This window comes from Fonsecaea monophora, assembly GCF_001642475.1.
Source record: "Fonsecaea monophora strain CBS 269.37 chromosome Unknown Scaff36, whole genome shotgun sequence".
In the NCBI taxonomy this organism is placed as follows: domain Eukaryota; kingdom Fungi; phylum Ascomycota; class Eurotiomycetes; order Chaetothyriales; family Herpotrichiellaceae; genus Fonsecaea; species Fonsecaea monophora.
In genome coordinates, this window is record NW_019173967.1 from 120027 (window position 1) to 146955 (window position 26929).

The following is a 26929-nucleotide window of genomic DNA, read 5'->3' on the forward strand; positions in this document are numbered from 1 at the left end:
CGCATCTGCAAGAACATCCTGAAGAGAACCATGGCGACAATATCACTTCCCAGGGCCGTCAAGGCGTCTTTCTGGCGTGGTGGCACCTCCAAGGGCGTCTTTCTCAACTCAAGAGATCTGCCACAATGGTTTACTGGAGATCTATCCGCAAGAGAGCCACTCGAGGAGGCCACGATCAAACGAATGGAGGATTTTTTCGCAGTGGTCATGGGATCTCCCGACCCCTATGGCAGACAGCTTAACGGCATGGGCGGTGGCATTTCATCTCTAAGCAAGGCTATGATCGTTCACCCATCACCACAGCCAGATGCCGACATTGACTATACCTTTTTCCAAATTGGTGTCAAAGACGGTAAGTTGGACATGGCTGGCAACTGCGGCAATCTGACCTCGGTGGTTGGGCCTTTTGCATTAAATTCTGGACTCATTGAAACCGATATCAAAAGGTACGGCCACTGGGTTGAGGATGGGGACAATGCCACCATCACCTTGCGAATGCGAAACACCAACACGGCCAAAATCATCGAGTCTACCTTCCAAGCGACCCGGTATGAGGGCAAATGGGAATATCAAGAGCTCGGCAGCTGCAGCATCGACGGGGTGCCTGGGACAGGGTCCACGATTACATTATCATTCCTGAATCCACAAGGCGCAAAAACTGGCAAGGCCTTGCCCACGGGCAATCCCACCGACAGCGTTCAGATCGGGCACCAGACAGTCCGAGCATCCTTGATAGATGTCAGCAATCCAGGAGTGTTTATTGATGGCAGAGACGTGGGATGGAATGCGGATGCGACACCAGATCAGCTGAATTCTAATCAAGAACTCCTGGAAAAGCTCGAAGCCATACGAAAACGTGGCACCGAGATGATGGGCTTAGACCCCAACATTAGCAGCATACCCAAGATTGTCTTGCTGTTCCCTGCTAAAGGCGAAGGCTTGGATATATCATGCCAGGCTCTTTCCATGGAACAGGCACATAAAGCCGTCCCCGTCACATTGGCCCTTAACCTGGGCGTGGCATGTAAGATGGAGGGAACTCTTCCGCATGCCATGTCAAAGCACCTGCATCACTCCAATACCATCATTGGCCATCCGTCAGGCACTCTGGAGGTCGGTGCTGCCATCGAGAATGGCAGCATCATTGGTGCCAAGCTGATCAGAACTGCACGGTGTCATATGGACGGTTATGTCAACACTCTGCGATTTGGACAAGGCGTACGTGGTTTCTGAATCGTGCCTCGCAAACCACACCGTAGAGTTCAACGGCGCTGGATACACAGTCAGCCAGTGTAATAGATCATCACTTTGCTCTGATGCTTCCATACCCCGCGCGCTAATGAGCTCAAGAAGCTTCCGTTCGTCAGTTCGGGAAGTTTCGGTTCACAAATCATTGTCGGAGATGCCAGCCCGACCCCAGGAACAATGAGCTCATGGTTTCGAGAAGCAAGCCGAGGGGGGTTCCGAGGGAATCTCCTCAAATATTGTTCAAGCTCTTTATTCCATTGAGACATCGCACACTTCCGACCCCTTCCACTCGGTATCGCCAATATAGCTGTTCAAGAGATTAGCTTGTCTGACCCTGCAGTCCACCATTCTCAACATCTCCCTATCCGATCCAATTTTCCAGTTGGAAGGCTCTGACCATGTCGACCCACACGGGAATGGGTGCGTGCTGCCTCTCCGGAGTCGTGCACGAAGGCACCCCCAAAGGCCGTGAAGACACTATTGGCGGTCTGCCAACATACATCGCGGAGCCCGCCAACAAATCCACCTCCAAAACCGTAGTCTTCATAACCGATATCTTTGGCTGGAAATTCAAGAACGTGCGACTCCTGGCAGATGTGTATGCGAATGCAGGCTTTTATTGTTATATCCCAGATGTTCATGAAGGTGATTCCATCGACATCGAGTTCCTCAAGAGTATCGAGCCACCATTGAAGCAAAAAGAGCAGGAAGGGCTTCTGGACAAGGCGAAAGAGACGGTCGACGTGATGGCCACGCTGGGGCCGTGGTTGGCCAGGCATCGGGAATCTGTTGCTGAGCCGCTCATCAGCGGATTTATCAACCATGTCAAGACTATACCGGGGACGAATAAGATCGGGACGGTAAGCTTCTGTTCTTCTCTTTCCGAAATAGCATCTGCCGGGGCCCTGTCAAGGTGAACGGCCAAACGGCCTCGCATCTAGATGGTGGACAAAATGCTGATCTTTCGGGGTCGTGGTAACAGATCGGTTTCTGCTGGGGTGGTCGATACTCTATCCTCCAAGCCCACGGTCGCAAGGAGGGCCAAATCGGCGGCGTTGATGCCGCCTACGCCTGTCACCCATCCCTCCTCTCCATTCCGGCGGACATCAGCCCGGTTTCGAAACCCACCAGTGTCGCCGTTGGTGAAAAAGATAGTCTTCTCGACATGAAATCGGTAGATCAGCTCAGAGAGGCGCTTGAAAAGACCGGCGTGCCCACTGAGGTGAAAGTCTATAAGAATCAGGTACATGGATTTGCCTTGAGAAGCGACTGGAGCAGTGACGAGGACAAAAAGGCAATGGATGATGCGGCAAAGCAGGGGATTGATTGGTTCAACAAGTATCTTGTCGAGTCCTGACATTAAACACTCCCTTTAATGAAGGGGCGTACAGAATCAAGCGCTTGAAGTCAGAGCATCTCCGACTCTCACCAGTGTACACGAGATGATGGTTAGATCGAGGAGGCGTATGTCTGCCGTGTGCCCGTCTTCACAATTTGGGGCTTTCTCTCAATGAAAGGGTAGTAGCCCGTGGCAAATCAGTCGCAAATACCGAGTTGTTTGCTCTTCTTCCAGCAGCCTATCCCCGTGTTATGTACTGAAGCCTTGATGCCAATGAAGGCTTTTCATGGTGAATCAGGTCGGATGTATGTCTCCATCCCTCCTGTCAGTAGGAAACCCCAGACTCAATATCATAAAAAGTAAAGTAGGATTCAAAGAAAGGCTGTGTTTGGAAGACAGCCGAAGTCGTTCAGCGCAGTCAGAAATAGTGTTAGCTCACACAGAGGGTGGAAGGCATAGAGGCCTTTGGCGGCAAGATGAGCAAGAGCTTCGGAAGTGGATGGCTAAATGCGATGCTCACTTTTTAGCCCGAGAAAGAGTAGTCCATTGACTTGATCTCTCCCTCAGTTCGGGGCATCCCAACTTCGGAGACTCCCGAAAGGGGTTGTTCCATATTAACAACAGCTCCGATGACAGGACTCACCATGGATTTGCGGAGGGTCATGCTGTGCCTAGGCGCATGGTTTCTGACCATAGTATGTCTTCCTGGTCTCGGCAAGTTTGATCGACTCTAATCATAGCAGGTAATGATGCCTTGTCTCCTGCACTATCCAGTAGTGGTTTGATAAAGGGTGGGACAACGCCCTGCACTCATGTAATCGCGATGCCGCGATGCATGGGCGAGCCTTTTCCGCGAGGTTTCTCTATTGGAGCTCGCGAGGGGTGCTTACGTTTCATAATAACGGGAGAAGATGATTCATCAAACCTTCGACAAGGCTGAGAAACTTCTGGACATCGTGAAGACAGCCATTGGCCGCAGATTTGTGGCCCATGCTTGATGCTGATGCGAAGCCGATCGATCGGCTTGATGACCGATGAAAGCAATACCATGTCCAAAGGTATGGAGCTTTCTTGGTCCACTTTCGCGCTGCCCGCTGGATTCGAGTAGATGATAGAACGTCCGGAATTCGGCGTAGTTTGAAAGCAGCCATCGTCCTGCTACGGGGGTTTCTCAGCGTGATCTTTCACAACAAAGCATTGGAGCCCCTTAAATAGCAGCGTTAAAAGTTGGAAAAATACGTATCACCCTGAACTGGTATCCAGAGGGATGCACGGAGGAGCTGTTGCAGCGGACAGCAAACCTAGGTCCTGATGATGAGGTCAGCGCTGGATCTATCATCGCCAACATACGTTGCGCAGAGGCCGTTCATCGCGTTGCCTGCGAATTGGTGTCTGTAGAAGAGCGTGCACAACATAAAACACAGCAGCCATTCAGCTCTTTGACGTGAATAGGCACCATCACCGAATGCTCCAGGCCCAGCGGCGCCAGCACTTGCTCACGGCATCAGGCCACAATCCCCAATCCACGGTCCACTCGAAGCCCACCTCCAATCCTTTTATTCCATCCTCGTAGCTTGCTTTTGCCCTTGGAGCCCCACGTGGAGTTGCGGGCGCCTCGTTATTCATTTCGTAGATAAGCCAGCAATTTGCATCAGTCAAGGATCCAACCTTGTGGGGATGCCGCAATGCTTCGCAATGCTTAACGCAGTTTAGCTCGTCCAGCCCCATTTCCCGCAGGGTCCGTCGTAGAGCCAAGAACTGATAAGCATCTTCCCCATTATTGGATGCACTACCCCAGCATTCATCTGCCCTTTGCTTTGGCCCGATATCCCATTTTCATCTGTGCAATTGCTTGCAAACCCAATCGCGTAGTTGCTCTGCTCGGGGTCATGGATGATAAGGAGGCGAATGCCTGTGACCTATCACTCGGGCTAGAACACAGCTGTCAACGCCACGTTGTGCCTGCATCGGTCGTCAACACGGCGACATCCCTTTCGTAACTCAAGCTTGTGTGTGCGCCAAAGGCAATAATGGCACCTCAGGGCGAATCATGACGTGCTGATGGGATAGATATCGCTTGAATCCCGGCCTAGGGGTCCTCTAGACACAGCATGCATGTCGCATGGGTGGTTCGAGAGCTGGAGAGCTCGCCTTTTCTTTTTCGTCGCGTGCGTTGCTGGCATTCCTTTTAAATCCTCGCTCCTGCTCCTTGCACGCTCTTCAACGCGTCTATGTGAGTTTCTCTCCTCCCCTTACCTTGTCAGGGCTGAGAATCAAGAACACGGCTGAGTGAAGCAACTCTTCCACCGCTGAACCCACCACTGACATCATCCCGAATCTGTTGGCCTCGATGTCCCCTGGGCATGCAGCCAGCTATCGCGCCCAGCGCCGCTGGGATGCCGACACACTCGTTGCGCCTGACTGGCTCAACAATGGGGATAACGCCTGGCAGTTGACGGCTGCGACCCTCGTCGGACTCCAATCCGTCCCGGGCCTGATGGTCATGTATGCAGGATTAGTGAAAAAGAAGTGGGCCATCAACTCAGCGTTTATGGTCCTATACGCCTTTGCCGCGGTCCTCATTTGTTGGGTGGTTTATGCATACCGAGCGGCCTTTGGCAAGCAGATGTTGCCATTCGTTGGTGTGCCTGGCCCAGCTGTCGAAATGAACTACGAACTGAAGCAGGCGTACTTGCCAGAGGCCGGACTCTCGGCAGCATATCCAATGAGCACCATGGTATACTTCCAGTTCGTCTTCGCGGCCATCACACTTGTTCTTGTCGCGGGGGCAGCCCTGGCAAGAATGAACTTCCTGGCCTGGATGGCTTTTGTGCCACTTTGGTTGACTCTCAGCTACGTTGTGGGCGCGTTCAGCATCTGGGGAGGTGGCTTCTTGTTCGACATGGGCGTGTTGGATTATTCGGGAGGGTATGTCATTCACGTCTCATCAGGCACAGCTGGATGGGTCCTGGCATATTGGGTTGGCCCTAGACATCCTCGCGACCGCACCGAATTTCACCCGAACAACGTTCTGCTGGCCCTTGTCGGTGTCGGGCTCCTCTGGCTAGGCTGGAATGGTTTCAACGGTGGCGATCCTTATACCGCTTCGCCCGATGCCGGCGCTGCCGTGCTCAATACCAACGTGTGCACGGCAATGAGCATGTTATCCTGGACTATTATGGATCTCATATTTTTCAAGAAACCAGCCGTCATCGGGGCCATTCAAGGCATCATCACTGGCCTGGTTGCCATCACGCCTGCTGCCGGGTTCGTCGCAGGATGGGGTGCCATTATCATTGGGATTTGTTCTGGTGTGATCCCTTGGATGTCAATGAACATCCTCGGCAAGCAGAAGTGGTTCCTCGAATTTTCTGACGACGTGGTGGGAGATTTCCATACACACTTGGTTGGCGGCGTTGTCGGAGGATTCTTGACTGGGCTCTTTGCTACTTCCGAAGGCACTGCCGCCTTTGCCCTTGCTCCTTCGGGTGGTGCAATTGATGGGAACGGACGACAAGTTTGGGTCCAGATTGTGGGCTTCCTCTTCGTCATCGGATGGAATCTGTTCTGGACCAGCGCCATCTGTCTATTCATCAAATACGTCTTGAGAATCCCTCTGAGATACAACGAAGACCAACTTCTTATCGGTGATGGTGAGGTCCATGGTGAACTTCCATACGCCTTCTTCCACGACGGACGACATGTGAGACCCTCTCTCATAGCCCTATATTACGCATTTGCTAATTGCTGCAACAGGAGTATGATGCCCACTATGGCAAGCCGAACGAAGACGTGGAGAAACGCGCAGGAGTCTTACATGGCGTGGATGCCGCAGGACATCTCGACAGTTCGGAGGCCGAAGCAGCAAGTGGTAGCGGCAGCGCCAGTGGGAACGGGACGAGCAAAGCCACAAAGCAGGCATAATCGAACAATATTGAGCTCTCCTTTCCTCGCTAGAGAGCAGTACTTGCATAATAAGCCAGGGAGGCGCTTGGTGTGAGGTATTGCCTCGTGGATAACCAATCATTCGTCGTCGTCATCATCTTCTTCTGATCTTGAGCGGGCGCTTCTACACAAGTTTTTAGTATTCAAACAGCATTAACAGAATGGTAACAAAAGACACGAAGATGATTTGGGATCTTCTCACCACCTCAAATGTTAACTTTTTCATTAGGCCATGCTTGGTGGCAGCGGTCTCTGCACTTCTTTTCTTGAAGATTGCAAGTTGGCATCATAGTATCTAGCTGCAATCTGATCATGATTGAGTTGAAAAGGGAACTGGCGATAGGCTAAGTTATCACAGGGAATTGAGACTGAGATGTAGGCGAGGAGGCTGTCAAGGCACTTTACGCGTCGCGCTCGTGTTCTGCAACCAGCTCGTCTGACAGAAACAAAGCATGGGACAGCCGCAGCAGGTGCCCGTCACAATGATGATGTGTCATCTGTCAGACAATCCAATTTTCCACAGAGTCGCTCTCAGTTGCCTGACACGAAGCTTCACTTTTTGACAACCATTATCTCTTTCTCGCCGATCAACCAACTCTGCCATCCCCATCCGCAATCAGACTCCTTTCTCCTACCATTTCCTCTTGCAAAACTCTCATAGTTTCATGGTCTCAAACCTGCTCGCTAAATCAATTCCCTTTTCCAACTTCAGCCCCCCAGCCCATCCGAATTAATAGCCTCTCCCCGTTTCACATCGCCATCAATATTCCGGCTCAACATGGCATCGGACCCAACGTATCGCTTTGGTGAGTTGCTTATGCGTTTCTCACACATTCAAAAAACATCGAAATAGCACAGTGTTTGTGCCTTTTGGAAGTAACAACCTCGTGCAACCATCCGCTATTTATCAGCTCCCTCAAATGTCAAATCTCAGGCTGATCTAATTAAATGCAGAAATGGCCAAAACGGGCCGCGCAGGCTGTCAAAATACGGCATGCAAAAAAGCGGGAATCAAGATTGAAAAGGGCGAGTTCAGAATGGGGACGCTGGTGACAATTCACGAACACACCTCGTGGATGTGGAAGCATTGGTAAGCTCCTGTACGGAGATCCTGGCTGGCTGTAACTCACTATCTGAATCCAGGGGTTGCGTCACGCCTGCTCAAATCAAAAAGCTCCAAGATCAGGTCGGTCCGCTGGAGGATCTGGACGACCTAGATGCCGACTTGGATCGTATTATTGATGGTTATGACGAGATCGATGACGGATCGCGTGAAAAGATCAAATATGCACTGATGAATGGCCATGTAGCTGACGAAGACTGGAGGGGTGTAAGACTCCATGTCTCTACAATGTCCTGGTGAGGTGGACTGACACTTTCAACCTAGGAACCTGAATTCAACCGTCCAGGGATGAAAGGCATCAATAAACGGACCCCAAAAAAGAAAGAGGCTGATGATGACGAGGAAATTGCTGCAGAGAATGAGCAGACTCCCTCCAAACCCAAAGCGAAGCGAGGTAGGAAAGCCAGGGTCCTATCAGACGAGGAAGAAGACCTGCCAGAATCGCCAGCAGCCAAGAAAAAGACCTCACGTCGCAAGATCAAAGAAGAGGACGAAGATACTCATCCTACCCAGTCAGCTCCACCGAAGAAGGCTGGAGGGAGGAAACGCAAAGTCGCTGTGAAAGAGGAAGATAGTGAAGAAGAAGCACCTGAGAAACCGACGAAAAGATCCCGCGCGAAGAAGGTCAAGTCTGAGGAGGTGGAGGAGAAGCCAGCAAAACCAGCCAAACGAGAAAGACAGCGGAAAAAGGCGGCATCGTCTAAGGATACTCCTGAAGATGAAGATGTCAAGGAAACCATTGAACCAGCCAGTGATGCTGTCGAAGCTCGCAACTCCAAACGCAAGGTGGCCGCCAAACGTGAGCGCACCAGAACTGGCCGCAGGACAAAACCAGTCAAATATGAAGAGACTCAGACCGGAGATGAAGATAGCGATGACGCACCAACCCGTGCCACCCCAGGACCGGAGGCAGCTGATGAGACTGGGGATAAGGTCAATGCAGGAAACAATGTCGATGCAGTCCCAGAAGGATACATAGGCGCTCTCCGCCAAGATGCTTCGAATACTGGTCAAGCAACCACCGGGACGGCAAATGCCATCATGGATGAAGACAATGTCAGTGACGTCGCTGAGAAAAAGAAGCCAAAGGCAACGAAAGGTCGCAAAGGAAAAGTCCCCAGACAAAAGAACACTAAGGCGAAAGAAATATAGACGAAGCCCGTCGGACTGGGAGTGCCCTGCCACTGTTTCCTCGCCTGCGGCTGATGATACGACGACACAAGGGAACCGTATCGAGAATTGGTTTCGGTTTACACCATGGGGCGAACGTCGGAAAGAGAAGGTGTGTAGAGCGAAGAAAGAGGAGACGGGAATGGCACTGATACTGGCACTACGAGACTTCTTGTCCCATGGAAACGGTGCCATGGAGACTGATCAGAAACAATCTCTTACTTACTGGCTGCGCACAGCAATATGCCTGGGTTGTTGTGGCGCTAGGTGGTGTTCAGCTTGACCTGTTCGTTCAGTCCTTTCAATGGCGTTCTGGAAGAGGGGAGTCGGCATAAATTGATATCCTGTACTATTAGTCAGTGTCATAGTGTCTACAGTGGCCTAAGAGCGAAAAGCAAATCATGGATTTAGGGAATGTGGGAGATGACTTGTCGAGAAGTGAGGTTCTGTCCTTTTGCGAAAAGCACCTGCTAGAGCGTCTATTTTATATTCCTAAAATCTTCTCTACGGTCTTTTAGTGGAGCTCACCAGCACATTTCAAAATTGACGCAGACCACCGGTGCATTGCGGAGAGGATGCCTACTGTTCATCGCATTCCTGCATGGTCCTTAGTGGTCACACCGCATGGCGGAAGTAGAAGTGATCTTGAGCGAGCGAATGTCGCGAAGTCTTGGCAAGACGTTATCGGTGAACCTTCCCGTTCAGAATGTTGATTGTTACCTTTCCTCTCTCGATATAGAACATCCTCGTTACAGACCCAGCACAACCTGAAGGATAGCCGTAATGACATTATCACAAGATGAAATCATTGACAGGTGTGGTAAAGCTAAACCTCAAGACCTTGTCGCACACATACCATATGGAAAAAGCATTCTCAAACTCTCCGACGGCATCGCAGTAGAATTTGGATATGGGGTGACCGAATACGAGGCACACGGTCAAGACAAGGCTTATCAGATCTTGGATCATGATATCGTCCGAGTGCCCAAGGTCTACGATTTCTTCCAAGACGGGCAGGGTCGTGGCTACCTCGCCATGGACTTCATGGAGGGCCAGACACAAGATTCGTACAAAGACCACTCGCAGCTCAAAGCTCTCTTCCGGATCCTTGATCATTTTGCCATCCAAACATCTGAAAAGCCAGGATCGTTCGGAGGCGGACCATCTCGTGCCCTTCTCTTTGGTGAATCAGACCCTCCGACATTTGACACCATTGACAAGATTGAGCGGTGGTACAACATGCGGCATCTTGTTCCAGGGGCGACCCTTTCGTTTCAAAAATCCGAACTGGTGCTATGTCACCTCGACTTATTTCCGCGAAATATCTTATGGCATCCAGATCAGCCGCCTTGTGTACTAGACTGGTCCTCTGCAGGCTATTACCCGAGGATATTTGAAGCTTGTTCTCAACTTATTCGCGAGAGGTTGGAACAAAGCGGTGGCGTTCTCCAGATTCCAATACCAGAATGTGAGTCTTAACGAGTGTCACTGATTTTGAAAGCGTGGGGAAATGCTCAACGGTTTCACTTGTAGGTGTCTTTGGCTTATTTCGGCATCGCTAACTCTCGGGCAGTACAAGAGCTGAAGGACGATATGTCGAGCTGGATGTAGCCGCTTTACTGGCTGAATACTCTGGATCCCTCCCGAGTCCTCCTCGATCTCCAGTTGTGTACGAGCCTCCTCCAGATTTGCCTGCATGAATTGAAGACATGAGATCCCTGGCAGTCAAACGAGACTGCTCCATTTCCAAGGTGCCAAAGCCCGATCCAGTACCCCAAGGAATTGAAAGACAACAAGGCGAGGTAGGCAGCAGACCCAATGATACCGGAGAAGAAGACAGTCAACCTACATATAATAGGGTTGAACGGAGACCTTCCTCCACGCCATGGGCACTTTGGGCAGTGTTCGGCAACATCGAGAACCCTCTACAGTATAGTATTACCATCCTCGCGCCCTCCCCCCCCCCCCCCCCCCGGTCTCCATCCCGTGCACTGTGTTCTGCTTGTTGTGCAGACACGAAGGCTACAAGATACCCGCCTTGGTCAATAATGTTCAACCTGGAAGCATCCGACGTCAATATCTACTACAGATTATCGATGGCTTCATGCTCGCCATCACACGCTCGCGAAGTATTGCTACCTTTCAAAGCTGTAAGGATAATAATAGAAGATCCTGTGCATAACTAGTATAGTGTCCTACCTGTCTCTTTTCCACAGGTGTACAGCATAACCGTTCCATGTTTTGACTGTCCAAAACGTTAGAACTACTCCTGTTAATGCCACGCCAATGCCTCCAGTCTAGTCACCTAGCCGTCCAATCCATCCACCCGTTCAGCACATTACAATGGTACTACATTTACCCTGCACATATCCAACACCAGAAGCCGTTTGTTTCTCTGTGAAATTCTCAAAACTCCCTGCTCTCGCCTATGTCACATATGTCAAACACTCCCGTTTCTTCCATTTTATGGTGTTTCAACGCCTCCTTCAACAACCGGGGTGGTTCCAGTACATCCTCCTCCGTCAACACCCATGTGCCCCAGTGTATGCCCAGTGCCCTCTTGCACTTTACATCCCTGAATATCTCCACCGCATCCCGGGGATTGGCGTGCATGGGACTCATGATCCACCGTGGCATATAAGCCCCAATGGGAATGAGACCCAGGTCAAACGGACCTCTGAGACGGCCGATATCTGCAAATGCCGGGCAATGAGGTAGCTTTGAATACTCCTCTGCCCAGTCGTCCTTGCCCTCGGAAGACTTGGGGACGGTACGATACCCGGTGTCCCCGCCGAAATACACTGATTTAGAACCTGACGAGACTGACCATGAAGCCCATAGAGTAGCAGCGCGGTCGTGAATCGAGCGTGCCGAAATGTGTTGACATGGTAGGCAGGAGATGCGTGCTGTTATTGCGTCGCGTGAAGAGGCTAGGTTAGGCTCGTCAGTCGAGGAAACGCTTGCGCGCTTTGTTTCCGTAGACGGTGGAGACGAAGGTGTCAGTGTAAAATCCACTTCATCCCACCAGTCTAGCTCAGTGCACTTCTCGATCCCGCTATCCGAGAACCATTTCTTGTTGCCCAAAGGCACGAAGAAGTGGCACTCCGGGTTGTGTTTCGCGATTTCCAAGACGGTAGGGTGCGAGAGATGATCGTAGTGGTTGTGCGAGATGACAACAGCGTCGATGACGGGAATGTCCTTTATTTGACAGGGCAACTCTGTATATCTCTTAGGCCCCAGCCATGAAAAGGGTGAGCATCGATCTGTAAAGACTGGGTCGAACAGGACGCGTAGGCCGGTGGGAAATTCGACATAAAAACAGGCATGCCCGAGCCATGTTGCTCTAAGAGAGCCTGAGGAGTTTGCGGTGCGCGACGGAAGAAAGGTAGGCGGACGGACAGGGACGGTCGGAGGAGTTGTGTCAGGCTTGTTCGCTTTGCCAGTCAGCCTCCTCTGGAGGAGACCCCAGAGGAGGGTATGCAGAGAGTGCATCTGCCATGACGGCCAAGGGTTTTGAAAGCCACCACTCTTGACATGCCACGCCTTGGTCTTTGTAATCTCGTCGTCAGGTTTTGGGGACACGGTCGAGGGGATGGCAATGGTGGCTGCGTACAGGAGAGCCGCTGTAGAGGAGGACGTCATGGTGCGTAAGGAAGGTGGATGTGTAGCAGTGTGTGCTTTGAACGATGTGCGCTTGCTGAACAACAGCCGAAAGAAGGAGCGCATGAGCGACACAGGGATTATATGCAGCGAGTCCGTCTCTACATGGTTTCCTGCTGCCTGGGAGAAGCGACTCGTATTTTTGTAGGATGGAAGATCGTCATCAATGCAGGTGGGAAACAATTATTGGCTTAAGTCCGTCGAGGTCCGGACCTGCATATCGGAACCGGCCAAAATATCCTCCCGAGTTCATTGCGCAAAGTATCGAATGCATCGTTTCCAACTCAGACGAAGTTGTATCGCCCTCAACCTTTCTTGACGAGGGGATGCAGAGCGACAATGGACTGGTCCAGGTCGCCTCGAACACAAACACGTCGCTCTCAACGCCGGCTTTGACCGATGCGGCCTCTCAAAAAGCTGACCTTTTGCGTCAAGTCGCAAGCACGAGCAGTTCTACAGATGGCGGGCTGATCGCGCAGTTGCTCAGCAACCCCTTCTTCACAGCCGTGAGTACTGGCGCAATTATAGAGGATGTATTTAACGCTCTGCTAGGGCTTCGGTCTTGCTGGTCTCGGTACCCTTTTCACCTTCGGTCGGAGAGGTCTTCGGCATGGAGCTGCCCTTATGCGACGACGTCTTCTGGTCGACGTCGAGATCAGTGTTCGAGACGACTCCTACCCCTGGTTTCTCTACTGGATGACGTTACATGAGCGAGGGCGATTGGCGCAGAAGGCATCGCAGACAAATACCGGTGCTTGGGAGTCTCTGCTCCAGCGACTCACACCCAGCATGCGCCATTTGGCAATTGAGACGGAGAAAAGAGAACTGCCTAATGGTGCCATTCACACGAATTTTGTCTTGATTCCTGGTCCCGGTAGGCATGTGATCCGCTATCGGAATGCATGGATCATGGTCAACCGCCAGCGCGAGTCGAAGCAGTTCTCGATGGATGGAAAACCGTGGGAGACCGTTACCTTGACCACGCTGTATTCTCAGCGGCACGTCTTTGAATCGTTGTTTAAAGAGGCTCATGATATCGCCACTCAATCAGTCGAAGGTAAAACTGTTATTTACACCGCATGGGGTACAAAGTGGGATAAATTCGGTCACCCTCGCAGCAAGCGGCCTCTCGAATCCGTTATTCTCGATAAAGGTGTTAAAGAACGCATAGTCGCCGACGTCCAGGACTTTCTCTCTTCGGCCAAATGGTACTACGAGCGGGGAATTCCTTACCGGAGAGGCTATCTCCTATATGGGCCGCCCGGAACGGGTAAATCATCGTTCATTCAAGCCCTTGCTGGGCATTTGAATTACGATATCGCCATGCTCAATCTCAGTGAGCGTGGTCTGACGGACGATAGGCTGAATCACCTCTTGACAGTCATTCCCCAACGGACGTTGGTTCTTTTGGAGGACGTTGATGCAGCATTTGCAAACCGCCGGCAAGTCGAAGCCGACGGGTATCAAGGAGCCAACGTGACATTCTCCGGCTTGTTGAACGCTTTGGATGGTGTGGGCAGTGCCGAAGAACGCATCATCTTTCTCACAACCAACCACGTTGATCGCCTCGACGAAGCACTTGTGCGGCCTGGCCGAGTAGATATGACAGTGCGACTCGGTGAAGCCACGAATTATCAGATCGAGCAACTCTGGGCTCGGTTTTACAGCGATGCGGATCCCGAAGGAGTGTTTAGGCAGATGTTCTTTGAGAAACTCCATGAGATAGGAGTCTTAGCCCCCGGACCTGGGAGAAGCAGTCGGACGAGCATGGCGGCCCTGCAGGGGCTGTTTTTGTACAACAAAGGAAACCCTCGTGGAGCCATTGACATGGCATGGCAGCTCGCACCGGGCGAATTACCCAGTGCCTTGAATAAGGACAGTCAAGCGCATGCCATCAGCGCCTCTTGAGCGACGCTCATGCAGTTCGGCACACTACGGCTGTGTAAGCGAACTGGTGAGGTTATGTCACTATATATCTGAATACATATCTTGCCCATTTGCCAAAGTGTGGCGGTGCAACTGGACCTCCTCAGCCTCCTTTGGCCCCCACGGTCACTTGGCGAGCTGAAATGTCGTTTCCAGTGTAAGCCATATTTCTACTTCAACTTGTTCAGAAGCCCACAAGCACCATTTGAAATACCCTCTAGAAGGCTTGTCCATATCCCTTGAATTCTGTGATTGTCAGAAGCGCCTCAGAACCAGCCCTGTGGAGTACATAAAGAGCCTTGGTGAAAAGAATATATCCATATGTGTCCTCCAGCTCATCACGTCAACTATTTGGCCTTGGCATCCGGACTTCTACACAATGGCTGACCCGTTTTCGATCGGGACTGGAGTTGCTGGCCTTATTGGCCTGGCGGCCAGCATCATCAGTCAATGCTATTGTTATGGTTGTGCGGTAGCAAACGCCCCAGATGAGGCAAGGCGACTCGTATCTGAAGTCACCAGCCTGAATGGCATCTTATTGGGTGTTCGAGGGGTTGCTGCACAGGTGGATCTTCCGGAGTACCAGCTGGAGTCAGCATTAAAGAACTGCCAGGTTGTGCTGGAAAAGGTGTCCACGAAGCTGCAAAAGTTCTCCCTCGATTCGAGCAAGTCGTCGGGTAAGCGCGCAATCAATCGCCTTCTTTGGCCGCTCCGGAAGAATGAGACTGAGGATCTCATTGCGGCTGTTGAAAGACACAAGAACTCACTATCCCTCTCCCTCAACTCGCTCTCAGTGTAAGTTCAACCATGCTCATCGCGCAGGAGACTTATTCAAAGGCAAAACAGGGAGGCACTCATGAGCCAGAGCGCCAACATAGAAGCCGTCTCAGAGACCCTGGCCGAGTTAAAATCAAGCAAGGAAGATCAGGAGCGAAGGGATGTCTTACACTGGCTATGTGAGCATCAGTATGAGGCCCAATTCCAGCGAGCATACCAGCTTCATTGCAAGAACACATGCAAATGGCTCCTCAACGACCCTGCCTTTCTCGACTGGTCCAAATCCAGATCTTCTTTACTCTGGATGCATGGCGCCGCTGGCTGTGGGAAGACGGTGGCTACAACTTTCCTCATCCATCATCTCCTCGAAAGACAACCCATTGACTCTCTGTTGGCCTATTTCTATTACGATGCCAGCACGATTGAAAGCCTGACTCCACAGACCTTCTTTGGCGCCATTGTCAAGCAGTTCTGTTCGAATATCTCACCACTGCCCTCCGAGATCATGGACGCTTACAGGCGAGCTTCAAGTCGTCTCGGCACCCCGAGCCAACCAAGCCTACTCGAGTTGAAGTCCTTCCTCCAGCTACTGCTACAAACTACCGACTCGGCAACAGTGGTCATTGACGGTCTTGATGAGTCGTCCGACTACTCTGCAGTATGTGATTTCCTGACCTCGATGGTGCGAGGTGAAAAACACGCGCTCCGCGTTTTCATTTCTAGTCGACCAGAGGTGGACCTGCGTCGATCTCTGGCTGGGTTTCGAGATATTCCCGTTCCGGAAGAAGCGATTGAACAAGATATCAGCGTGTACATCAAGATGAGAATCCATAATGACCCACGCCTGGGCCGAATGCGCGATGATATGAAGGATTTTGTGGAAGCGACACTACGAACAGACTCCAACGGGATGTAAGTGGTGATATGGGATTATAGTCCAACCAAGTCTTCTACGGATGCTTGCTGATCTTTTCAAGGTTCCGCTGGGTGCAATGCCAGCTAGACGAGATGTCCCGGCTGAGGACCGTGGCTTCTGTAAAGCGGGCGCTCACTCAACTTCCCGTGAGCCTTGAAGGCTCGTATCTGCGCATTGTTGACAGCATTGCTCGAGAAGATATCCCATTCGCCACACGAACACTGATGTGGCTTGCTCACGCCTCTACACCACTGACCTTGCCCGAACTTGCTGAGGCTGTTGTTCTTGAGCCAGACTTTGACGAACTAGACCCCGACTCTAAGCTTCATGATCCGAACGAGGTTCTCGACATTTGCCGGAGTCTGATAGCCTATAATCCAGTTTCGCAAACCGCTCGCCTGGCCCATCATTCGGTTCGCGAGTTCCTCACGGGGCGCCTTGATCCCACCTCGCAGTTTTTTATTCCAGCGCCCTCGTCACACCGCACTATCGCCGAGGCTTGTATCCGTTACCTTCTTCTGGACGACTTTTCGGCCGGTCCATTGTTCAGACCAGCTTTCATGTGGACACTCTCCAACTTTCCGCTGCTTCGATATGCGGCTCAAAACTGGACGTTCCACGTGCAGAGTTCGGGTGCCGAAGCCGAGTTAGTCCCTCTCATACGCAGACTGATGACCACACGGTCGAATCCCAAATTCCTCTTTTGGCTCCAGGTCGTCCTCTTCGACTCGTGGCACGGCTACGTACCCCCGAACACGGACATTGAGGCCGCCCGGCCACTCTACTACGCGGCGTCCTACGGTCTGACGGAGACCGTGAGGAGTCTGGCGAACGCGGGCGCCAACCTCAACGAACGGGCTGGCCGATTCGGCGGCACGGCACTGCACGCCGCCGTGTGGCGCAAGCGGCCCGAAGTCATCGACATCCTCCTCGATGCCGGCGCCGATCCAACCATCAGGGACTACAACGGGGCAACTCCGGCAGACCTCTCCCTCGTCAGCGGGACGAAGCTGCACGAACGAATTTACAGGGAGAAGCGCAACAAGGGGACCTTGAGTGTCTTGTTAGACAGCGTCCTCAGACTGCGTGACAAGGAGCACGCCGTCTCGACGTCCCGGAGTTCCGACGCGGTTCAGGAGCGGGACCGGGAGCGGGACCATCAAGGCACACCTACCCTCAAGCTGGTGGATGACAAAGGGATCTATCGGTCCTGATTTGTGGAGAATATCAATAGCTATCTCGATTCCAATCACACTTGTTCTTTGTAACGGACAAACGAACGACCAAACGGCCATGACGAGCTTAACGGCAGATATGAGCATGGATGCATGCAATTCACATTATTTTTCTCTAGGCTTGAGCTGACAAAGGAGAGAGAGAGCACAATGTCGAGTGTTCTGGATTTCGACATCCAAATCTATAGATATGAAGCTATGAGAATATGTTATACATGTTATAGATGTAATCAAATCATGATGTGAGGGGTACGGGAATCAAAGAATACGGACCATGGAGAATATGCATCAGTAGAATTAATTAATTACATTACTTTTATCCCTCGCAACAGGGATACTTTCACTTAACACCTTAATAAGATACATACATACCCCTACCCTGTCCTGATCATCAGTATCCCCTATCCTGTCGCTAGTCGTCCAAGACTTGAAGTCCTTGCAGCCGAGCTTTTGCATGCCTAGGTCCCCTTCGAGTAGGTTACCTGAAATTTGGACCAAGGGCGATGTGCGATGCGGGATGTGGGATTCTCGAATTCCGGAATTGAAACAGGCAATACAAATGGAGACTGGGATTTCTGTTTTTCATCTCTTCCCAATTTGATGGAATCTCATCTGATCTGGCACTGTCTGTCAACTATTGTTATATCAGCCCCCAACTATAATCTATTAACATGATCATGACTCGTTCGCTGGGATGGCCACTCCGCCGTCTTCCTCGTCGAAGCCGTCATCATCCAGAGCGCCAATTACTGCCCCGTCCTGCATCTCCAGGTCACGCTTGGATGCGTCATCGCAGCCGTCGACACGCTCAGAAGCAACAGGGTCAGACTTGGTTTCCGGTTCCGGTTCAGGAGAAGAGCTGTTCCGCCTTGGAGGCTCGTTGTCGGCCGTGTCTTCGAGCCTGTCTAGATCCATCTCTTCTCCCTTCTCATCTCCACCAGCTTTCGTTTCATCGTCAAGCCTGCCACGCGGCTCGTTGCCCTTGTCCTGCTTCTGAGCCTCATTCCAGCCTTTGCTCCGATTCACCAGCGGTGTATCGTCGTTGAACAGACGCAGGAGCATCGCCTTTCTTTCTTCCTTGGGTAACATCAGGTTGAGTGATTGGATCGACTTCCACAGCGGAAACACCATTCTCTCCTCCAACCCTTCACCCTGTTCTCCGCCGCCCGAAGCGCCCGTTTGGGAGGCGTCGGTCTCACTCGGCTCCACAATAAGCACACAGCATCCCATCCCCATATCGCGAACTTGCTCGGCCACCTCGCCTAGCTTTTCACCTTCGTCGCCGTTGAATCTGGGAAACATCTCGATCAATAACTGCCGCAGCGTCTCTTTCTTTCTCAGCTTGACTATTCTCTCGGGCCCAACCCACGCTTGCAGCATCCTCAGCCCGTCCGTTTGGATCCGCCACGGACACACTTCTGGACTCGGTGCGTCCTGCTTCACGTATACCTTGACACCAGCATGGACGAATTTAATACCCTTTCCTTCATTCTCCTGGAGGATTTCCTTGGCGAGTTTGTTGGTGTAGTAGATGTTCTTTGTAGGTGTGCCTTCGGGGTTGCGGACCATATAGCGGTCATCGGGGAATTGAGGCGAGAGGTTGTAGAAGTCGCGGATCTGTTTGAGTTCGGGAAGAGCGGGAGACAGATATTTAAATGGCTCCTCAAACGGTTGGTCGCGGTTTTTCCTCTTCGGGTTTTGTTGTCGCTGAGGCTCTGGTTGTAGGTCAGGGCGCGTGGAAGGTTTACTGTTTCCAGCGATTGAAGAAGTCGTGGTGTTGTCGAGTCCCTCTTGACTCTTAACCCGCTTAAGCGACGCAGTATCCTGCTCATCACCGTCCTCTCGTTTTCGTTTTGTCGGAGGTCCGGAATCACCGTTGATCGCGTCGTTGACTGCTGCCACTGTTCCATTTATTGCTCTCTCGGGTTTGACATCAGTTGCTGAGCTGTCGGCATTTTCCACTTGGACAGGCGTTTGTACAGCACTGGCGGGCTTCTCCTCCGGCTTGACTCTAATCTCTGACCTCTTCTCCAGGATGGCGATGAAAAATGCTCCCGTATCTTGCTGGTGGGGATAAACGCGCATGGCTCGATCGAGAGGCAGATCTGCCTTTGGAGGAAACATGCTTTCACATAGCTTGGCGATTCCCTCAGAGCCGGACTCTGCTCTCTGATCCAAAACAGACTCGTAGCTCTCCCAGATCCGGCCAGTCTTGTCCATGACATTCCAGTGCTTGAGCCCGGGCGAGCGTTTTAACCCGGGAAGGAGATCCTTCGTTTCGAGAATCTGCACGAGCTGCGGACCTCCGCATCGACTAATCGCTTCTGCGAGGACGGCTTCATCTTCGACCGGGTTCATACTACAGGTCGAATAGACGACCCGACCTCCAACTTTGAGCATCTGCAGTGCCCTGACCAGAATGCGCACTTGAGTGACATGGAGACCCAGGCCATTACTCGGTGTCCAGTTCTTCCAAATCTCCATATTCTTTCTCACTGTGCCGTCTCCCGAGCAGGGGACGTCCGCTAGGATTCGGTCGAACTTGAGATAGCGGTTGCTCACAGGTTTCCCCTCAGCTGTTGGAAGAGACGAGATCTTGATGGAAGGGTAGATTGTTGCGTCGTGGTTCGTGACGATAATGTTTGGTGAGCTTAATCTTTTCATCTGATGGACCAACATGTGGGCTCTTCTGTAATCGACGTCATTCGCGATGAGGAGACCAGTCGCCCGGCCATCGTCCTGATACTCTTCGCCCTCTGGTCTGCTGAGACCATTGGATATGTTTAAGGCGACCTGGCGACATCTTTCCTCTTCTCCAGCATGGATCATCTCTATCAGCTGCGCAGATTTGCTGCCCGGCGCAGCGCACAGGTCCAACACTGTCATACCCGGCTTCAGATCCATGACCAGGGGTGGTATCATACTGACTACCTCTTGCCGGGTTATATTCCCCACGTCGGCCTCTGCCACAAGAAACTTCTGAAACGAGGCAAAGGGTTTAAATCGACGGATAACGTTCTTCGGCGTGGTCATGAACCAGGCTAACTGGTCGGGGTACCATTCCACGGGTCGAGGCGCGTCGACGTATTGCCCTTCGTAGGTGATTGAAGTGATCTCAGGGATATAGTAGTCGCGCAGTCGCTGTTGGACCGCCAGGGCATGTCTGGACCCAGATGTCAGTACATGGGAAGAGAGAGTGTGTTGGTAAAGAGAAGACGTACGCTCTGGACCCGGTGAACCTAAAGCTGTTGGGTAGATCCCTTCGCATGGCACTCCAGAAGTCGTCCCTCTCTTCTTCGGCCACGATGCCAAGCTGGTTGTAGTATTGCTCAAACTTGTCATTGTTTCGACGAATATCCTGCTTGCTGCCGCGAGTGTCAGGACGAGGACGTGGTCCTCCACCCCCACCACCACCGCGGCCGCGACCACCCTGCACGAGACATCAGTACTAGTCAAGCTGTGTGTCGAAAGGCAGAACTTACCTTCTTGCCGCCTCGCTTGCCCATTTTCTCTGAAGGGCCAGAAATTGATATAGCCAAAAAAGTCAAGCGGCACGCAGCATTAGCAGCCAGCCATTCAACGCATGTGGGGAAATTTTGTGGTGCGGAGGTGCAAAGCCAAGGATGGTTAAAACAGCTTGTATTTTAGTCCTTTTCAAGCTATGTACTGATGCTGCCCTACGTACCTCGTAGAGCCTTCTTCAGGCCTACTGGATGTAATTGCTTTGGTCTGACACGGAATTCGGGGAGGTTTGTCGTGGACGAAGAGTATTTGTCTACCAGTACAATGAATTGCCCACTACGTGTACCGTAACTAGGTGTCCATTTGAGTGTCGTTGTTTTTACTCCCACTGTTCTTGCATGATTTCTAACAGTTCCGAGATCCAAGGTCAGTCTGAAGTGAAGGATATGTAGCAGCATTCGAAACAACCAAAAGTGGACTTGTCAGACGACACCATGTATCACCAGGGGGGTGGCAGCTTCCCACTTGTTGCATGATGAGGCTGACAGCAAACTACTCCTCAATCACACTTGAGCAAGCACTCTACAGATCTGACTCGCTGAATCTCGAACGTCATAAGGCCGTGCCCGAGTGAGGCCCAGCACGGCCTTGATGTCGCCACACGCTTGTCCGTGAGCTGGATCGAAGGTGACACTGGTGCTTACGGGCATCGTTCAAGCCGAGTCTGGAGACTGGATGATTGTGTTCAAGAAGGCTCCTCCTTTGATTACTAGCTTTTATGCAGCGCCAGGAACGCTCCTCAGGGTAGGGGATTTAATTATTCGTCAGCATCTCGGATTCCATCTAGCATCCAGTCATGCACGAGGCTGATCCAATCAGAACTGGAACCGCAGTCGCCTAAGGCGTCTACATTCGGCAATACCGGGTAACCGGTTGAAGAAAAGGGTGCCAAAGGCCTCCGAGCCCGTATTTGGTAATGTACAGGGAATGGAATTTGCACAGCCAACCTCTAGCAATTACAACCCCCTATACCTTCAAACCTCATTGGTTTCACCCCAGAGAGAGAGAATTCCAGAGCAACGACAACGCTGGATTCGAGAGAAAGGATGGTTTGAGCTGACCTGATCAAATCTCCTCGAGACAAGGAATTGGAAAAGTTGTCATCCTTGGCGATGATGGGAGACGGTGGACAACGCTGCGTGCGGCCGACGTCCTCGTATGGACCTCTATAGGTATATTCTCCTCATTCGGAGTACACAGCTGATTGACTTGATCCCACAGGCTCGATCCTGTTAGGGCAACGCGTTCGTTTCCACAATCTTCGTGACTGTGGGTGACACGATTGGTGACGCTTCAAAGTAATCGATTCCTCAGCCAGAAGGATGCTTAATATCCCTCCGACATGGACAAAAGGGCGGCCGATCCTTCTCCACACCCCCAATCATGTTATGTCAACAGTTCGGGGGAATACCGCGGAAAGGGACCCCCATAAGGAGAATACCAAAATTAACACAAGGCTGCGGTAGCGCTGACGAGGGTCCAATGAGATCGACGTTAGGCAAACGAGTACCGCTGCGTTATGGGAAAGGCAGTTTGAACATTCTATGCACAACACGAGGGTCAAAGGAATGTGCAATTTGACGTGCTGCAGTCTTCTCACCGGCTGTCTACCGCAGTACCAGTCGAGAACTCCCGAGACCACGGCATCAATCACAGGATTGGAGATCCTGTGGTGATCCTGAACAGCCTTCCAAGAACGACCAGGACGAAACATGCAGCACAACATGCAGCACGATATAGATATATAAAGGCCACTCGCAGCTCTTTATTCTCAGTGCCAGCCAGTCGTCAATCACTACTCACATTTACAATCGGCAGATCATTTCCTTCCGTCACTCGTTACTTATCAGCTTCTGTTTAGTTCAGATCGCTTCAACACCGCAATAATGAAGACCTCTAGCATTCTTTCCTCCATCGCCCTTGCCTGCGTCGCAGCAGCTGCACCCTCTTCGGACTATGGAAGTTGGGGAAACGGCGGAAAGGGTGGCAATGACGGGAAATGTGTGTCCCAGGACCAGGCTACCAAGATTGTCCATGACTACGCCTTCTTCCTCGCCCACGCCGACCCCAACCAGCTTGCGCAAGCCAACGCGACAGCTCAAAGGATCCTCGCGGACGACTTCACTGAGCAGTCCGACTCCATCAACGGCTTCCTGGGCCTCAAGGTAAAGGATCTCCCCCATGAAGCGCAATTGCCAGAGAACTAATTCAGGATGTGTATAGCCCGGTGACCTCACTTTCCCCAACAAGCAGGGATACATCAGCGAGGTCTTGACCCAGCCACCCGTGATTGGAATCACCGACCTTCAGCTCATCCCCTTCAACTGCAACCAGGTCCTCTGGTACTGGAAGTTCGACAACCCGGGCAACTTCAACGCCCCGCAAGCGCCCCAGCCTGTTCAGGGCATGAACATCTTCGACATCAACGACAAGGGTCTCATTGAGCACGTCAACGTTGAGTTCAGCGTCTTCTTCTACGTCGACTTTGGATTCAACGTTTCTGGCTTCCGCGGCCCCATCACAGGTGTGAACCCATAAGCGACTCCTTCGGCCAATGCAGTTACTCCAGCTGCACAGACATTGTTGGACGGTGATTTGAGGATGCGACTCTGATTCACTGTGATTATTCTGTACATTTTGGGCATTATTTCTTTTGAACAGAGCTGGGTGGAAGATGTGGTTTCATATGCAGCGGTGTTGATAAGTGCAAGTGTTTACCGTAATCGTCAATTTGGGTAGCACTTTATAAAATTCCAATGTATTTCTTAGGTACATCATTTTTCCAAGCCCCTGTCACAATTTCTCACACCCACTCACCCACTCGGGGTAAAATACGAGGATCTATTACATACTAGGTAGGTAGCCAAAGAAATTCTCCGCGTGTACATACCTGGTACCTAGCGAGCTAGATGACAAAATAAGTAGCACATTTCATCAAGTGCCAGAAGATCCGCTCTTCATCGATTATGACACCCCAATCTCCGTGTATCACAAAAGTGCCCCCGACTCCGATGCTCCGCCAGTCACGCAGCTCTCGAGACAAGAAGTTGACTGCCTGACTCAACCTCTTCTGGCAAAGATTGGATGTTGGCATGCCGATTTTAGACCGTGATACCTTTAAAGAGCGGTATGAAAGCCTCTGGACTCACAGCACACGCTCACAGAATTCATCGCCCCTTGTGAATGCAGTCATAGCCGTCGCTTCACAGTATGCACACGGATCTGGCCTCGTCGCACGGATCCCTCACTCAAAGAATTTCTATTGTGCTTGCCATGGGGACGCCGCTCTGGCTGTGTTTTGCTACCTGCGGCGCTCTCGGAAAGACGGTCGAAAATGTGGGCACCATGACCGACCCTTCATTGATTACTGTGCAAACATACGCCCTCATAGTCACGTATTTGCTTAACGCCGGCCAGTATGAGACTGCCTATACGATGATCGGGCTGGCTATCTGCCTCGCGTATGCACTATCTCCCCAGACGGGTGGAATTAACACTATCGACCTGATACAAGCGGATAGGAGCAGGAAGACTTGGTGGATTCTAGTACAGCTCGATCTGAAATGCTCGCTGCAGTTAGGAAGACCGATGGCTGCGCGATATTCAACTCCGCCCATTCTCTTTCTTCCCCTCCATAATCCAGACGCAGTGGTGTATTCACAGTACCAATTCTGCTGGTCGAAACTCACAGCAGCAATGCTCCAAGTCAGCAATGCTCCAAGTGCACGAAATGTTCCAGCGACGCACAGCTGGCAACTCGGCTTTCGATGCAGCAATAGTGGGAATGACTTCTGAAACATTGGATTCCGCTTTGTATCCTTTGACGGAGTGGCTCAGGGAGATGTTGATGTTGGAGATGTTCACTTCTCTCCAACCTAACACGGAATGTCGTCTCCGCAAGGGCAAATGCAATTTCATCACTGAAGCATCCTTGGCTATACAAGCAAATAACTCTGTTCTGGCTTCATTATCACGACTATCTCAATAAGATGTATCGTCCGTGCATAAAATATACCAGTCCTGCGAATTGTGATCACGACGGTCATCTTGGCCATATCATCGCGCGTGCCAGAGAGTGTTCAACCAAGTTTACCTTGTCTGTTAGGTCTGTGGAAACCAGGATGAAAACTGTATCTCCACCACTTCTACAAAGTCATCATAATTGCAAGGGCTCCAGCCTTTTTGTAAGCTGAATTTCTCCAAATAAAAAGTAAAATTGCATTAATGCTGCTAAAGCCACCTCACCTCGGCTATTACGTCTTGAATCCCCAGATGTCGGGGAAGCATTCCCGGACATGCCCACCTCAAGGAGAGAAATTTAGATGATGCACATCCAATTTTGCTTCAAAACTCCTTCGTGGTTTTCGAGGCAGCAAGCAATGGCACTGACCAGTCACGACCCCAAGAATACTGAGCCAATTCTGTCCGAAAATATATCGATGGCGTTCGGCGAGGCTGAGTACCTTGAGGATTGTCAAGTCCACAGTATCAGTGCCCATGACACGATTGATGCCGACACGGTCGACCCGGAGACACCTCCAGATGGAGGCTGGCAGGCATGGAAGGTAGTGTTGGGAGCCTTCGTCGCTTTTATGTGCAGTTTTGGATGGTTACAATGTCAGTCACAATCCCAAATCCTTCCAAGCCACACAATTTTATCCGAACTTGCAATCAAGTCCGCAAACAATGAGCTAAATCCGTGACATAGGTATTGGCATTTTTCAAGACTACTACCAGAATGATATACTTCGCGGAATGTCGCCGAGTACAATTGCTTGGATTCCTTCTGTACAGTCCTTCGTAATGTACATGATGGTAAGTAATAAGCCACCAGATTTTTGAAATGAGTATAAATTTACGGTTCTAGGGTATCGTTACGGGGCCCGTGTACGATAACTACGGAGCAAGATGGCCCATGTTGGCAGGCTCATTCCTCACAGTCTTGGGAATGATGCTGACCTCCATATCCACAAAATACTACCAAATTTTTCTTTCGCAGAGTATTTGCTGGGGTGCGGGACTGGCTCTTGTTTTCTTCCCTAGTAAGTCTCAAATCCTGGTTCGCATTCACCTGCCGGGCTGACAGGGGCTCTGAAGCTGCAAGTGTCTTGGGATCATGGTTTAAAAGACGCTATTCCCTTGTCATGGCTGTCGCTGTGTGTGGCTCAAGTGTTGGCGGAGTCATCTTCCCCATAATGATGGATCGCATTGTTCAACCTTTGGGCTTTCCATGGGCAGTTAGGATCGCCGGCTTTCTGAACCTGGTACTTCTGGTCATTGTAAATATGATGGTCAAGTCTCGAATACTGCCACGACCTCAACCATTACGCATTGTGGACTTTTTTAAACCTTTCGCCAAACTTCGATTCTGTCTGACCGTGTTCGGTGCATGTTTGGTATACTTTAGCATCTTTCTACCATACAACTATGTTATTGTGCAGGCGAAAGAGGCCGGAATGTCAGCAGGGTTTGTTCAATATCTGGTCCCAATCATGAATGCCGCAAGGTGAGTCGCAAAATCCTCGATGATCCCTACCATCGATACAGATATCAGTGCTGACACGATCCAAGTATACCTGGACGTGTCATACCGGGGTATTATGCTATTCATTATGGCGGCTATAACGTTTTCATTCTCATATCAACGATCGCGGGTGTTTTATGCCTCGCAATGTGGTTGCCGGCAAGATCGGATGTCACTATAGCCGCTTTTGCTGGACTCTATGGAGCTTTTGGTGGCGGCATATTTACCATGGTTTCTTCACTGGTTATTTATGATTGCCCCGTCCGCGACATGGGAACTCGATTTGGAACGTTTTTCTTATCGACATCATTTCTGATATTGGCGGGTAATCCGGTTGGTGGGGCAATTGTCTCGCTTGAACATGGGGGTTATACTGGCTTGAAGATTTTTACTGGAGTTACCATGTTGGCCGGAGTATTTTCGATCGTAGTAGCGAGATTGATGATCACCGGCTTCAAGATCATGGTCAAAGTATGACATGTATGATCTTGTTTCACTCTGCAACTAATTGTATTATGAAAAGAGAGTGGACATAAAAGGTTAG

General features: G+C 51.2%; 12 protein-coding genes across 12 annotated transcripts; 10 read left to right on the plus strand and 2 right to left on the minus strand.

Annotated features, from left to right (window-relative positions):
* Positions 1–30: 30 nt before the first annotated feature.
* AYO21_05618 (hypothetical protein) lies at positions 31–1233 on the plus strand (the record flags this gene model as incomplete). Its single annotated transcript, XM_022655586.1, has 1 exon — positions 31–1233. The coding sequence occupies one exon, from the start codon at positions 31–33 to the stop codon at positions 1231–1233; it is 1203 nt and encodes a 400-aa protein (XP_022512092.1).
* A 413-nt stretch (positions 1234–1646) lies between these two features.
* AYO21_05619 (hypothetical protein) lies at positions 1647–2605 on the plus strand (the record flags this gene model as incomplete). The annotated part of the gene is made up of 2 exons (XM_022655587.1): positions 1647–2108; positions 2231–2605. The coding sequence occupies 2 exons, from the start codon at positions 1647–1649 to the stop codon at positions 2603–2605; spliced, it is 837 nt and encodes a 278-aa protein (XP_022512093.1).
* A 2332-nt stretch (positions 2606–4937) lies between these two features.
* Positions 4938–6511, plus strand: AYO21_05620 (hypothetical protein; the record flags this gene model as incomplete). The annotated part of the gene is made up of 2 exons (XM_022655588.1): positions 4938–6290; positions 6344–6511. 2 exons carry the CDS (start codon positions 4938–4940, stop codon positions 6509–6511), a joined length of 1521 nt encoding a protein of 506 aa, XP_022512094.1.
* Positions 6512–7310: 799 nt separating this feature from the next.
* On the plus strand, positions 7311–8807 carry AYO21_05621 (hypothetical protein; the record flags this gene model as incomplete). Its single annotated transcript, XM_022655589.1, has 4 exons — positions 7311–7338; positions 7487–7622; positions 7676–7862; positions 7920–8807. 4 exons carry the CDS (start codon positions 7311–7313, stop codon positions 8805–8807), a joined length of 1239 nt encoding a protein of 412 aa, XP_022512095.1.
* Positions 8808–9608: 801 nt separating this feature from the next.
* On the plus strand, positions 9609–10304 carry AYO21_05622 (hypothetical protein; the record flags this gene model as incomplete). Its single annotated transcript, XM_022655590.1, has 1 exon — positions 9609–10304. One exon carries the CDS (start codon positions 9609–9611, stop codon positions 10302–10304), a length of 696 nt encoding a protein of 231 aa, XP_022512096.1.
* Positions 10305–11231: 927 nt separating this feature from the next.
* On the minus strand, positions 11232–12467 carry AYO21_05623 (hypothetical protein; the record flags this gene model as incomplete). The annotated part of the gene is made up of 1 exon (XM_022655591.1): positions 11232–12467. The coding sequence occupies one exon, from the start codon at positions 12465–12467 to the stop codon at positions 11232–11234; it is 1236 nt and encodes a 411-aa protein (XP_022512097.1).
* Positions 12468–12634: 167 nt separating this feature from the next.
* On the plus strand, positions 12635–14393 carry AYO21_05624 (hypothetical protein; the record flags this gene model as incomplete). Its single annotated transcript, XM_022655592.1, has 2 exons — positions 12635–12991; positions 13038–14393. The coding sequence occupies 2 exons, from the start codon at positions 12635–12637 to the stop codon at positions 14391–14393; spliced, it is 1713 nt and encodes a 570-aa protein (XP_022512098.1).
* Positions 14394–14790: 397 nt separating this feature from the next.
* Positions 14791–17318, plus strand: AYO21_05625 (hypothetical protein; the record flags this gene model as incomplete). Its single annotated transcript, XM_022655593.1, has 3 exons — positions 14791–15206; positions 15258–16100; positions 16166–17318. 3 exons carry the CDS (start codon positions 14791–14793, stop codon positions 17316–17318), a joined length of 2412 nt encoding a protein of 803 aa, XP_022512099.1.
* A 696-nt stretch (positions 17319–18014) lies between these two features.
* On the minus strand, positions 18015–20845 carry AYO21_05626 (hypothetical protein; the record flags this gene model as incomplete). The annotated part of the gene is made up of 3 exons (XM_022655594.1): positions 18015–20502; positions 20561–20769; positions 20822–20845. 3 exons carry the CDS (start codon positions 20843–20845, stop codon positions 18015–18017), a joined length of 2721 nt encoding a protein of 906 aa, XP_022512100.1.
* A 1902-nt stretch (positions 20846–22747) lies between these two features.
* On the plus strand, positions 22748–23399 carry AYO21_05627 (hypothetical protein; the record flags this gene model as incomplete). Its single annotated transcript, XM_022655595.1, has 2 exons — positions 22748–23026; positions 23085–23399. The coding sequence occupies 2 exons, from the start codon at positions 22748–22750 to the stop codon at positions 23397–23399; spliced, it is 594 nt and encodes a 197-aa protein (XP_022512101.1).
* Positions 23400–24134: 735 nt separating this feature from the next.
* On the plus strand, positions 24135–24656 carry AYO21_05628 (hypothetical protein; the record flags this gene model as incomplete). The annotated part of the gene is made up of 1 exon (XM_022655596.1): positions 24135–24656. The coding sequence occupies one exon, from the start codon at positions 24135–24137 to the stop codon at positions 24654–24656; it is 522 nt and encodes a 173-aa protein (XP_022512102.1).
* Positions 24657–25240: 584 nt separating this feature from the next.
* Positions 25241–26862, plus strand: AYO21_05629 (hypothetical protein; the record flags this gene model as incomplete). Its single annotated transcript, XM_022655597.1, has 5 exons — positions 25241–25478; positions 25570–25676; positions 25729–25903; positions 25959–26367; positions 26433–26862. The coding sequence occupies 5 exons, from the start codon at positions 25241–25243 to the stop codon at positions 26860–26862; spliced, it is 1359 nt and encodes a 452-aa protein (XP_022512103.1).
* Positions 26863–26929: the final 67 nt, after the last annotated feature.